This window comes from Styela clava, chromosome 2, assembly GCF_964204865.1.
Source record: "Styela clava chromosome 2, kaStyClav1.hap1.2, whole genome shotgun sequence".
NCBI classification, from domain to species: Eukaryota; Metazoa; Chordata; class Ascidiacea; order Stolidobranchia; family Styelidae; genus Styela; species Styela clava.
Window position 1 is genome coordinate 11,458,785 of NC_135251.1, and position 13,239 is coordinate 11,472,023.

Sequence of the window (13,239 nt, forward strand, 5' to 3'; positions counted from 1 at the left end):
TGAGCAGAGTTTCGAATTTTGTGATTTGGTATGCGTGTAGAAACACATGGTATGAAAGTAAACAAAATAAAGTAAGCGACGTTAATGCATCAATATACGGGTTATTGTTTGCAACATTTCAACTTTTGCAAATCAAAAATCGTCACACATCACGCGCACTCATAATAAACAATTCCACAATGCTTCTAATCCAAATATTGATTTAGTGACAGCATAAATTTTATATTGACAAATTTTCCTATATATTTGTTAGTAAGGACTTGGATATGTGCTACTTTAGCGTGAAGTCTACCGCAATATGCAGCCTACCCAGGTGCAACATAAAGTCTATCGCGTAAGGTATTATACAGCAGTGTACGTCACGCTAAAGTGCTACTGGGTGGTAGATCTCACGTAGACCTCTCTCCAAAGTAACACCCCTAAATTAAAGGAAGTCTATATATGAATTTGACACTTTCGCTTAGAAAAGATTAAGAATTGCGATGAATGAAAACATGTCTTAGCGACAGATTCAAAAATTTGCTATCCACCGAGCAATCATATACCAACACTGAATTTATTGCAACGCCGCAAAACGCCATACTGTGCATAACGTTCGTACATTACGCTAATATACAAGTATTCATTCTTTTATAATATTAAAATTTATGTCGAGTTTATCTTGTAGATAAATATAATACAAAACAAGAACGCGGTTTAAAAGTAAAGAAGAATCTTAAGAATAAGTATACAAAATATTTTTGGAGGACGGGGGTGTTAAAAATAAACATTAATTAAAAAATAAAGCCCTGACAATAGTAGACTAAAACTTACTCGAAACCTCGCAAACATATCCCTGAATTCTTGATCCATCATCATTAATCCATTTCATATTGTTCCTCGTTGTCTCATAAGAACTCATAAACAAAGACCCATTTCCTTTTCTTGTTGCAGTCCACGCAAACTTCCCGTTAGTAATGGGCGTACCATCAACCCATAACCAATTGGTATTTGGTTTATAAGCTCCAATCCAAAATGCAATTGTTCCTCCTTCACCATATTGATCTATTACTTGACTTTCAACAGAATCTTGTATTGCGTCTGTTTTCATCATGGCGACTGCTCCTCCAAGACTATTGCAAGTTGCATTTGATTGACCAAATGTTTTTCTCATGTAATAGTTGACATGATATTTGCAGTTTCCAATTAACGTATACTTTAATTCTGTGATTAAAAAGTCTAAAATTAGAAAACTTAAATTTTATTGTTTAAAAAATGATACAATAGGTTATGACAATTCAGTGTAAACCAGGGTCTAAAATAGTTATCATCAAGCCAAAATAGCTATAAAAAATGCACAAATTTTGGGATTGTATGTACAAAATTCTGCAGATTTATGCCCGAATCTTCATATCATTCCCAACCCTTTGATTTGGTAAGCTTTGGGTAAATATATATTTATATATAATACCCCTTTTTCTTACCTTCACACGTAGTTTCATTGTATTCCGGGCGACAAGTACAATTGTAATATGGCTCTGCAGTGGAATATTGACAGGTGGCCCCATTTTTACAAGGTAATGAATCGCAGGCATCTAAAAATAAATTTGTATAATTATAATTAATGACAATGGCACAGTCATTCATTGTTTTTCAATGAAGAAATAGAAACATGCAGGCATCTAGAAATAGGCGCATAAATGGTTACAACAATTGATTGACATATAAGCTATCACAAGAATAGTTGATTTTCATTTTAGATCACCATAAAAAAAATACTAAAATAAAATATAAGTATATATTCAGGGTGTCCAACAGTGTCTCCCGATCATAAAGTCTTTATAATCAAATGATTTTTTTGAATTGTAAAAATATTCATAGTCAATCTGTATTGAATTGGATGTTATGTATGTTGGATGTGGTAGTTCTCATTTATCATACAATAAAATTAAGTTTGCAATTGTTATTAATATAAAATTGGGCAAAACTTTTTGAACACCTTGTATATATATATATGTAATATACTTGTGAATAACGGAAAGTGACAATTTATGAATAAAACAAAATGCAAGAAACTTCTCCTTTCGAACATTTTTATATTTTGATTCATGTATTATACTACCTGATTGGAAATGAGAAAAGCGCGAGCCTTTTGACTTTTGTTTCAACTCAGTAACAGGCTACTAATTGGTTTTATTATAAGAAACAATGTCAACATGACGTGCTCACGCTGAAATAAGACTTTTCAGTTGATTTCGATACTTATTGCTACAGATGCGGGGTTGTGGAAACGGCAACTTCAATTTCATAAAATAAATTGCGACAAAACACATCGGTCACCTCGGCTATTTTCTAAAGGATGCCGGGTTCGGAGAGGAATTGGGACAAGAAATATAAATCTGTTTTTCTATAAAATGAAGAGAATTTGAACGCGTAACATTACTTATCGTAATATGGAGGTATTAATTTATAATATGAAAGGAGGAAAAATTAAAAACTTTTAACTTCCTGTATTTGTCGTAGATTTGATTGCAATTATATTGATTACTCTATTTTAAAGGCATACTATCAACAAAAGACCTGTACTATTTGTCATTAATGTTGCAATGTATACGTTTATCCACTTTATTTATAAAGTATCTTACCGGTTACTGTCAACTCCAAAGTAACAACTCTTGAGTAAGACGGATTGTTTCCCTGAGGACCAGCTTCAAACTTGTACGAAATAGTTGTCGTTGGAACTTCTATGGGACCAATGTTGATTGTCAACGTTGTTGAAGGATTGCTGCTACTGATATCGTTAGTGAAAACAGTTTTAATTTTTAAGTCATTCTGGTTTCTGATATTAATATTAACGTTTCCATCATAAGATTCAATGTTGAGTTGAACATCGGTGCTTTCTCCTCTTTTCACACTTCTTTTTGTAGGAGTTGCAGAGATTGTTATAACATCTAAACAACACATTAAAAAATTTAGTAATGCTGGTCATAGACATAAATTTATTTTGTACCGCTGAAGATATATCACTCATGCATGAAATTATTGCGTTATTTATTGCAAAATCAGTTTAAATGTTTAATTGGAATATCTAAACAGGGTTATGATTTGATCGTGGAATAGCAATAGCTAGAGCTAGATCATCTGTAAGATTTATCACGTGTAGTTGCGGTCGGTTTGGTGCTTTGCTAGGCAAAACGAATGACTTTTGAATGGAGGGAAGTCAACCACGAAGTAATCCGCAAATGATGTTTGCAGTCGTGACGTTATTATACTTGCTTCGTAAAAAAATATTTCATTTTTAAGTTCAGGATTACAAATCAATTATGAAGATTTTAGGCATCATTTCTTGTTCATTTTGCGCTCAAATTATAGAAACGTCCATTTATCTTAAATTATAAGAGAAATCGATTTCAACCCGAACAAGTCGCTAACAGTTTTTCATATTATTTCCTATTTATTGAATCCAATATTTTACTCCGAATTTAACTTCGCGCCTTGTTTTCTGCAAACTCGGTGCCTAATGGCTTACCGTTGAAAATGTACAACTGTTGCGTTCATAAATTTGAGATATGATCACTTATTTTTCGAGTTTTTTATATTTATGTGAAACTAATCGAAGTTATTGTACACGTGGTGAGACTGATTATCTCAAAATATCATGTTCTTAATACTGCTGTAAAATGCTATAATTTAGTTTTTATAAGTAATACATGATTTCGCTTTCTCGAAAAGTTGAGCTTCAAAAAATCAGAGGAAAAGAGAAAACAAGAAAAAATATCTTAAAGTATCTGAGGAATCTTATAGTTGAAATATTGCCCTAAACGAATTGTTGATATGATATTAGGATAAAACGAAAATTCATTTATTCACATTAATCTTGCCTTTTTCGCATTTTGTTCCGAAATAACCCGCATTACATGTGCATGTATACCGTGAATTCTTAATCTTGCAGCTTCCATTTTTTAAGCACACATCACTACCACAGTTACCAGATTTCACGTCTGAGAAAGAATATAAAAATGAAATATATGAGTAATAATTCATCCTTCACCAAATAACGCATACTTTTTGCATTCACAATGTTCACCTTTACTTATACAAGATCGCAGGATTGTAAATATTCAATGCTTGAATATTTAGTAGGGAGTCGTAAAAATTCATATGGAAATATAAATTGTATATTCTATGAAATATATTCAGCTGTCCCGAAAATATAACTATCAAATTATTGACAATTAACAAATGCAACTATATTACATAAATAAATGGGAGGTTTATGTTTAATTTTAATAGCGGTTTTTCATTCCACTATTTCATTTAGTTGGATGTATGAGATCAAAATAAAATTCAATTTTTGTATCGGCAGTATAGAATTGTGATAATTTGCTTAACATTTTGAATATGTTTAATAAAACTGTGGATTATTCAAATTGACTTCAATTTGGGCACTACAATTGAATACTCACCCTTCTGACAGATATAACCAGCTTTTGCTGTACAACTCATATCAACCCATTTATATTTTGCATTGGCATATTTTATCAAACAGTTTTCATTTGTTTCCCCATTTGGCTCATCTCTCTCAAATATCCACTTCTTCCTAGACTCGCATAATGAAAAATTTTAATAACTTTTACTCTATTTATTCCAAGGTCTAATTTATATGACATCGAAGTTGAATGAGGGTTATTCCTAATGAAACTTCGGTTTACAATAGGGCTATTCTGTGACAATTTGTTTTAAAAAAGCGCAAATCCTGATGCAATAATTTTTTCGAAATGATAAAATACAGAGATATTGATATTATCTATATATAATTTATATTTTATAAAATACGAGGTACACTTTGAGCTGAACATGCACATTCATGGGGAGAATAAACCAAATATATTTGACGACATCAATGTGTTCAGCTGGTCATTATAAATTATACAGTAAACAGGTGACACTCAAAATCCAATGTTACGAGGAACGCCTTGTAACTGCGCGCAATGCTTGTGATCAGAATTCTCGACGAATTGTGATATATTGTAGGACGCTTTTGACATTTATAGCCGAGGTAATACTTTAATGAAAATAATTTCAGCTTACCGCTCGACCGGTTAAGCAAAAGTAGCAGACAATAGAAGCAAATGTTTTGAAGTTTAATAATATAAATATATTATAATAAATATATATACATATATCACCAATTTGGATCAGTTTTACTAAAAGTTGTTCCATCTCCCCATTTCCAAATGTCTTCTGTCTCTGAATCACTTCCACTTGTCCAGTAATTCATGGTACCACTGAAAATTAAGCATACACTCACACTCTACTAAGATAGCGATTGTCAATTCGCGCATTATTACTTTGTAGACTGTATGCTGAACTATAAAGCAAACCTCAGAAATATTTTGTTATTGTTGTTGAATGGCATTTTCGATGACTTTAACCACGTTTTTACATTGTCAGAATGAAGTGAGTTCGATAACTAATAATAATTACCCCTAAAACAATACTTACTTCTGAGATAGTTTTGTCGTCAAGAATGAATCTAATGCATTAGGTGTAATGGAAACTAAGCTTTTTTCAATTGCAGTGCAAGCTGATGTAGCATCAGCAAATGATTTCTTCGGATCGCTAATTATTGTGAAAGCCAAAGCACTGGTACTGTGGAGAACCCAGGTCAAATCTGTAAATGAATATCAATTTTGGACTAAAAAGCAATTCTCGTCATAGATAATTTTGTAAACAAAAAAATCTGAATGTATTAGAAAATTGTGTGCTTTGACTATGCACCCACTTTTTTATATTGTTGTGTACGTTTTTATAGATTCATTCACTTAATTTTTTTCAACGTTGTAGCAGATGGTCTTAATTTTTTTAAAAACAAAAGTCTATTATAATCCACAAAACACAATAAGATTTTGTTTCGCTCAAAAATATATGAAAAAATGACCTGGAAATCTTCTTTATTATCGTGAACAATGATAACCATTAAAGTAAACTGATGTTCGCGTGTAATAGATTTAGTCCTATATATATATGTATATATATATATATATACTTATATATTTAAATATATGATTTAAGTTACTCAACAATGTGATGTACGCATATCAGTTTTCGATAATATGACAAAGGAAGTTCACTTTCAAAATTCTATGTACAAGTTTAGTGTAAAAATATGAAAAAGAACGTTCAACGCAAATTATATATATTTCCAATCGTGTCCGGAAAATTCGCGCAAAAAAAAATGCCGCAAGAGCATTTTGCTGTAATACAAGTATTTCTGATAAAAACAGTTAGGTTTATAGGGTTGGAGTTAGGGTATGCTTTTAAATACCTAATCTTTTATGAATAAAAAAAGTACTTCAAAACCTGTTTTTATCACAAATACTTGTTTTACAGCAAAATGCTCTTGCGGCGATTTTTCATGCGGCGATTTTTCCTATGCGAATAAATTTCCTGCGGGGAGATTTTATACGGCGAACTTTCCTGCGTCGTATTTTACTAGAACCCTTTCTTTATTTCAATATTCAAATTAATTTCCGTATTGATTTATGCATGTGTATTCTGCGTTAAACAGTGTTTAAATGGACATTGTTGATCAACAAAGAACTCGCGTAATATATAAAATGACGGACCTCCAGAAATATGTGCACCAAGATGGCGTACAACCTGAACATAGTATGTGTATCAGGTTAGGGTTCAGGTTGTGCGTCATCTTGGTGCACATACTTCGGCAGTGCCGAAATGACTGATAAATTTAACTCACCTGATTGACAAACATACTGCAACCCGACTTTGCAGTCAAGATTATGCCATTTTCCATCTAAAGTTTTGGATGCTCCACAGTAGTTATTATTTGTGCTGCGAACAGTCCGGGGATTATCGGTGGCCCTGACGGAGTAATATCGAAAAAATTGACAAAGTGTTCATTTCTGCTCAAGGAAATTCTCATCTTATCACTTGCACACAAGCTTTTTTTGCTTGATGAATGCAGTTTGGAATTTCAAAAATAAATATTTCAATGTTTTCACTGCTTCCTCATCACTAATTTAAAAAAATATATATTAATGAAAAATGATATGTCTGTGGTATTATGATATTCAAGAAAACCAATATACGAGAATTCTTCGGTAAAATGCCAATACAAAAAACATAGCTTATTATCGAAGAGAAAAATAATTTTGAAAGTACTAATTTCCACTTTCCGAATAAAATTTCAATCGTGGGTCACTCGTTTCAAAATTGAGATTCATTATTCAACAGTGCTTTATATTAAGAATTAAGAATAATTACTTAAGGGAGACACATAAAATCAATTTTGATACTATTTAAAAATTTTCCTAAAATTTCACAGTTCAAGTTACAGTTGGGATCCGCAACGACATTTAGGAAATAGTTCAGAGATACTGTATAACTTGAAAGCGCCCAACATTTTTAAAATTGCACCAAACGCATAATTTACAAAAAATTTAACGCAGTTAGTAAAATTTAGCGCCATAGTGCAGTCTACAACAGGGGGTCTCCAACTTAAAATATGTCATGATCCACTTTTTGAACTTTATTGACGACGCGGGTCACAAACCAACAAATTAGTTACAAAATTGATATACATAAAAAATAACAAAAGAAATCTGAATGTATTTGTTGAATCTCACACCAAATGAGTCATGAAACATATTCATTTACTTGTGCTTGATATTTGGCACTGTTTTGTAGTGGTGAGAGACTCGATGTTTGGCCTTATTTTGCGTTGATTCGGTAGTCTTAGGACCGCATGCCCGTCCGTTAGTCGTGTGCGGATTTGTTAACTTACATATACAACATATGTGATGTAAGATCACAGACACTGAATCTTGTTTTTAGAATTGCACACAAAATACAGATCCTCCCACTTCTCTTAGGATATTCTGAGCTCTTCCGAACATTTTTCTCTTCCTGGACATTGCGTATAGGTTCACTACTCTATACCAAGTTTATAGTAATCTAATTTTGCTTCCATTGCGCATACGTATAGGCAGAATTAATCATGCATGACTGCACACTTCAATGATCTGACCAAAATTCGTTTATTTTATCGTAATCAAAATGCGAAATGAAATTATTAAATTTACAATTCAATTATTACAAGGAATGCTTCTCGAGCTTCTTTGTTTATTTCCATAACAATTGCAAACCAGCCATAAGTTAAGAATGACGTAAGTCGTAAATAACGCTTGAATAAAAACGATAGTTTTGAACATTTGAGCCAGTCTGTAAGCGCCAACTTTCTAAAACACTCTCAAAATCAGTGTTGAAAATTTTGTTATGATGAGTTATAGAGAAAGTCTTTCAGGGGTCAAGGGTCGCGAAACGTCCATAGAATAAAATATGAACTTGGTAAAGTGGAATAACAGGAAAAAATATTTTCACTGTTTACAGTTTGTCGGACCGGCTCTTGATGTAAAATAACACGTTAAAACTTATTCATAGTTGACATCGTACTATTTCAGTTTTTTGTGGAAAATTCTCAATCATGGCGCGGACAGAAAAAAAAAATGCCCGCGGGCCCCGTGATGGAGACCCTTATTCTACAAGAACTGTTTTATGACACAGAAAAAGTTAAGTCACAAAATATAATTATCACAACATTAAGATAGATTTAGAACATATTGCACATGTATAAGGTATAAAGTTCGTTTATCGTTTATTATTTTTCAAAATATCACATTGTACAGATGGCGTTTAAAATCTCATTTAAAATATTATTTTAAGAAAAAGTTTCTGCGGCACGTGCAAACATATTGAAAGAAAAAAAAAATTGATTCAAATTACCCACCAATTTGTATATTTCAATAAACCCATGTTGTTCCATTTCCATCCACTGTCATAATGCAAGCCGATCCAAATATTTTGTCTGAAAAGAATTTTTTTGTAACGATTTTATCTGTCTATCTCCCAAGTAATGTAGTTTTTATTAGAATATCAGAAAAGTATCAACAGCTGAATTTAATAAGCACGTATAACTCAATAATATATCATTATGAAGTTCATAAATGATATTGTCTGAAAGAAATAATCAATATCAGTTTTGTTTTTACAATTGGAAGGGCTTGTACTAGAATGTCCAAAACCAATATATAAAACTCCAAACTTCTGCAGAGATTCGTATATTGAAGTCTTGCGCTTATGTATTTTTGAATATCCATGCAACAGGAGTCATGATATTTAGTTGATGTTTTGGAATTTCACACTGCGTATCAAATTATCAAACTATCTTTTGCAAATAAAAATACTTATTGGAATATGCATACGTTGTTAACTGTCTCACTGCAGCCTGCGTTTCTTCATCTTTTATCTCAACAAGCCATGCATTTCTTCCTACACACACAGCCTTTGCATCATCATAGCCCTTTCCATCTTGAAATACTTCTAATCTGTAGTTTCGAAAATTTGATGTACCTGAACAATAACAAGATCAATTTCACTTAAATGGAGGCAACTATTGTATTTAATATTTATCACAGGAAAAAACACATTTTATAATTGCTTATTTTATCATACAAAAAAACGTTCAATTTTAGCCATTGCTATAAACATTTGGAAGTTTAGCTGAATTTAACTGCTTATTTTACCTATTACGTAAAAATAAACAAATATTTATGATTTGCCCTTTTATGAAATCCAAGCTCGCTTAGAAAATCCATTATCACAGCACTAGACTCCATTCGAAAATTTTTTGTCGAATCTTATTGATCTAAATATTACTTCCTCAGCGTAGTAAATTTTGAAATTAGTACCAAGAAAGGAGGTTGTAAGACGAAGCCAAGTTTTAAACTTCTCTAAAAAGGCGCAGTTGTTTAACATCAATACTCGTTACATATAAGATTGCAAGTTAACATTTCATTTTACCAACAGTAGCAAAGTCAATCATGCGATAGATAGGATGAATTAGGTGAATATTTTAAATGAATAAAATGCATTTTACATACCGCTTGGATCTTGCCCTTGGACGACAATATCCAGAAAAAAGAAGACGATGAAACCAAAACATTTCATATTAAATCTGTTGCTATAGTTATTTACTCATATTTAAATTCGTTATGCTGCCATATAACAAAACATATTATATATATATATATATATATATTATAAATATATATATTATCGCCGATTTTGTTCTCACCTTTGCCTTGAACAATTTTAATTCAATGTTGCGCTTGCGTAACATTCGTAAATTATTTTAACGGTTTTCTACTACCTTAAAAAGATTACATGAATTTAAAAAGTATACATGCCAAATCTTGTATGTATATGAATGTCTTTAGCGATGAGAAATACAATCAAATTTATACATTACTCTAGTCACTAGAGTCTAGTGGCATGCTTACAACTACTATCCATACAATATATATCTGATTTTCAAACTATTGCTTTCATAGCTGTTTCATTTCTGGATTTTGAGATTTATTCAATGATATTTTACAATAAAATCGACATTTTAACAAAAATATTGATTTTAAACGTAATGACGTTTAGATAGAAATTTAATTTTGTTTCAACAATGGTAGTTCAAAAGAATATTTGAACACCGAAAATAAATCAATATATTTTGCGATAAACCAATACATTAAACTTTATACGCTCATTCTTCAGTGCTTCAATATTGTAATGACACGTTTTTTGTGTACTTTTGTTGAATTTGCTTCTTATGAAAAGTGAAAGTCTGCCTACTGATGTGTTCGATGTACAGCAAAGCACTAAAATAGATATGAGATATGTTTATTTAATCATTAATGAATAATGATTCCACTTTATTGAAATTATTTACTAAGAAATTATGTTACTGAAAACTCAGTTTATGATAGAAAACAGATAACTGGAATGCAGATAAAATACATCATAACTTCGGATATTTGTTGAGAAATCTGATGACATGTGATTGTATAAAATGAATACTTTTATCCGTCACTGACTTCAAAAGCTCGTATTTAAAACAGATAAAAAAATCCAATCGATTTTTTAACAGATATATTTTAATAACTTTAAATATATATTAGATGTACCTACAAACGGCTAAAATTGTGATTTCACCTTTGGTTTTGTGACACTAAATATGCTTTATTGCGAATGCGGTAATCCTATAATTTTATTTTTGAAGCTATGCGTAGGTCCAGGTCCCTTCAAATCACACAAATTATATGTAAAAGAACTTGTATATTGAGTTTTAATAAAATATAATTTTGTAACTTATGCTTTGTCCTATAACAAGCATTCTTACAAACCGCGAAGAAAATAATTTATTTTTCCTATTCAATATAGTTTCAGACGAATTGGTTTTAAACTTTAAAAGCTCAATACTTTTTTTCATCTCCTCCATAAACTATAAGATAATATTATACGTTATACCATGAAATAAACCATACAGATTTAAACGTCAAACGATACCGAGAATTTAAAAGACAAATTACTTATAGTATCAAAATAACTTTAAATAATCACAAGACAACGAATGCCTCCTACTCTGCTGAACTGATATAAAATAATTGAATATCGTACTATGTTTTCTTTTGAAATATGAACATTTAATGACGTAGCCCTGTACGGACATTCGAGATAACTAAGTCCCACGTGCGCAATATTCACTCCTTCAATTTGCGTCATATATTGAACAACAACGTTATTAAAGATGAGCACTAATTTTATTCATATCTACTTCCTCGTAGAGATTTCCTAAGCAATAGCATATAAGAATGTCATCGGGAGTAATAAAGAGATATATCAGAACTCGTAATATGCATAAACGTAACTATGTTATAAATATTGTCGAAAATTCGTACTTTATCCTACCCCTGTTTTGACTCAAATTCCGAACAGGCAAAATTGAACTGAAAGAGTTTTGTAACCCACATGTTAACAATCTCTGTGAAGATTTTTTTGCACAAACATTTACAACTCATGTTGCACCTGGCGTTGTAAAAATTTGAACCAAGAAAAATACCACAGAGAACTTTTCAGCAATAAATTAGTTTAAGACTGGTAAATCTTATTTTTTCATTATAAATTTTGAATGATCCATAAAAATGTGCAAATTAATCTGCAAGGTGCAAATCGGCAACGAAATAACTTTCCATTTCACATATATAGAATGCATATTAGAAAATGATTCAAAGATGACGAAAATGGTCGTCAGTTAAACCTCATATTTAAAAATACAACAAACCATAATTTTGTTTTCGCAATAGTGATCCGCAGCAGAAAAGTTAAATATATATTCAAGAAAAAATATATTCAAGGTAGTTTTCAACAGGAAAACAAGTGATTAATCTGCAGGTAAGATAACTCTGAGAAAATTGAATAATTTAGATATACAAGAAAGCGGAGTAGGATGATTCATCCTTCAACTAAACACATCATTCCTTTTACCACACTTTATTTACTGGTACATTAATGCATGGTCTATCATATTATTAGAAAAAATGGGTCAAGTGGCAGTAACTAAGTTTTTATTTCTAGTTTCCATGTTTTGACTTTGCATTTTTCGTAAATCTTGTAGACAGCAATTTATGAATTATGATGACATCTACAAATTTATCAAACTAGGTAACCGCCTAAGGTTATAAAATGAAATGCTATTGGGTAGATGCATCTTGAAAGCTTCTTTAAATGGCTTCTGAAAGAAAGCGTGCATGACACTTATATCACTTACCCTATATCAAATCCAACTGTTTTTCTTTATTTTACATGTCTAATTTTTATTTACTAGTTGGTGACATCTCGGTTATAGGTCACGAATGGGTCTATCAGTCGTTTTACTAAATTAATGTTCGCCTTCTTCTCATGATTAACGTTGGGGGAAAATTGTATTTCTCGGCCACGAATGGACGAATCGACTTCAATTCAATATTACTCAAATGTGAAAGCAGTTTCTAGAAGGCTAATACTTCCATTAGTTTTTCAAAATGATCCTGAATTGTAATAGCCCCGATATTGCATTCAAACTTATTTTTATTTCAAATTAAGTTAAATGCGAACACTTTATTATTGCATCACCTTTATCGGTCCATTTGTTTTTCAGAAAAGTCGGCTCTCACTGTATATCGATATGCAACGTCCGTAAGCAATGGAAAGGCATATTTTATTTTTGTCTGCTTTTTTGTGCAGTTCAACAGTATTTGTGTAGCTAATACTAAAAGTCATATTGTTTTTTTTCGGCATAATTTCCTAGCCCTATTTCGTGTCGTGAGTTGTCGGGTAGTAATCGGGTAAAAGACGATTCGACCTGTATTT

At 31.4% G+C, this 13,239-nt stretch overlaps 1 protein-coding gene across 1 annotated transcript in view; it reads right to left on the minus strand.

Moving 5' to 3' along the window:
* Positions 1-10,057, minus strand: part of LOC120336011 (uncharacterized) — a 30,368-nt gene extending 20,311 nt beyond the window's left edge. Inside the window, exons 1-11 of the mRNA XM_078119163.1 lie at positions 9,942-10,057; positions 9,264-9,411; positions 8,789-8,866; positions 6,740-6,864; positions 5,485-5,653; positions 5,169-5,267; positions 4,446-4,579; positions 3,861-3,980; positions 2,625-2,930; positions 1,464-1,574; positions 814-1,203 (exon numbers count right to left, since the gene is read on the minus strand). Coding sequence (XP_077975289.1) covers positions 814-1,203; positions 1,464-1,574; positions 2,625-2,930; positions 3,861-3,980; positions 4,446-4,579; positions 5,169-5,267; positions 5,485-5,653; positions 6,740-6,864; positions 8,789-8,866; positions 9,264-9,411; positions 9,942-10,008 — 1,747 coding nt within the window. The 5' untranslated portion in view covers positions 10,009-10,057. The remainder of the gene's footprint in view (positions 1-813; positions 1,204-1,463; positions 1,575-2,624; positions 2,931-3,860; positions 3,981-4,445; positions 4,580-5,168; positions 5,268-5,484; positions 5,654-6,739; positions 6,865-8,788; positions 8,867-9,263; positions 9,412-9,941) is intronic.
* Positions 10,058-13,239: the final 3,182 nt, after the last annotated feature.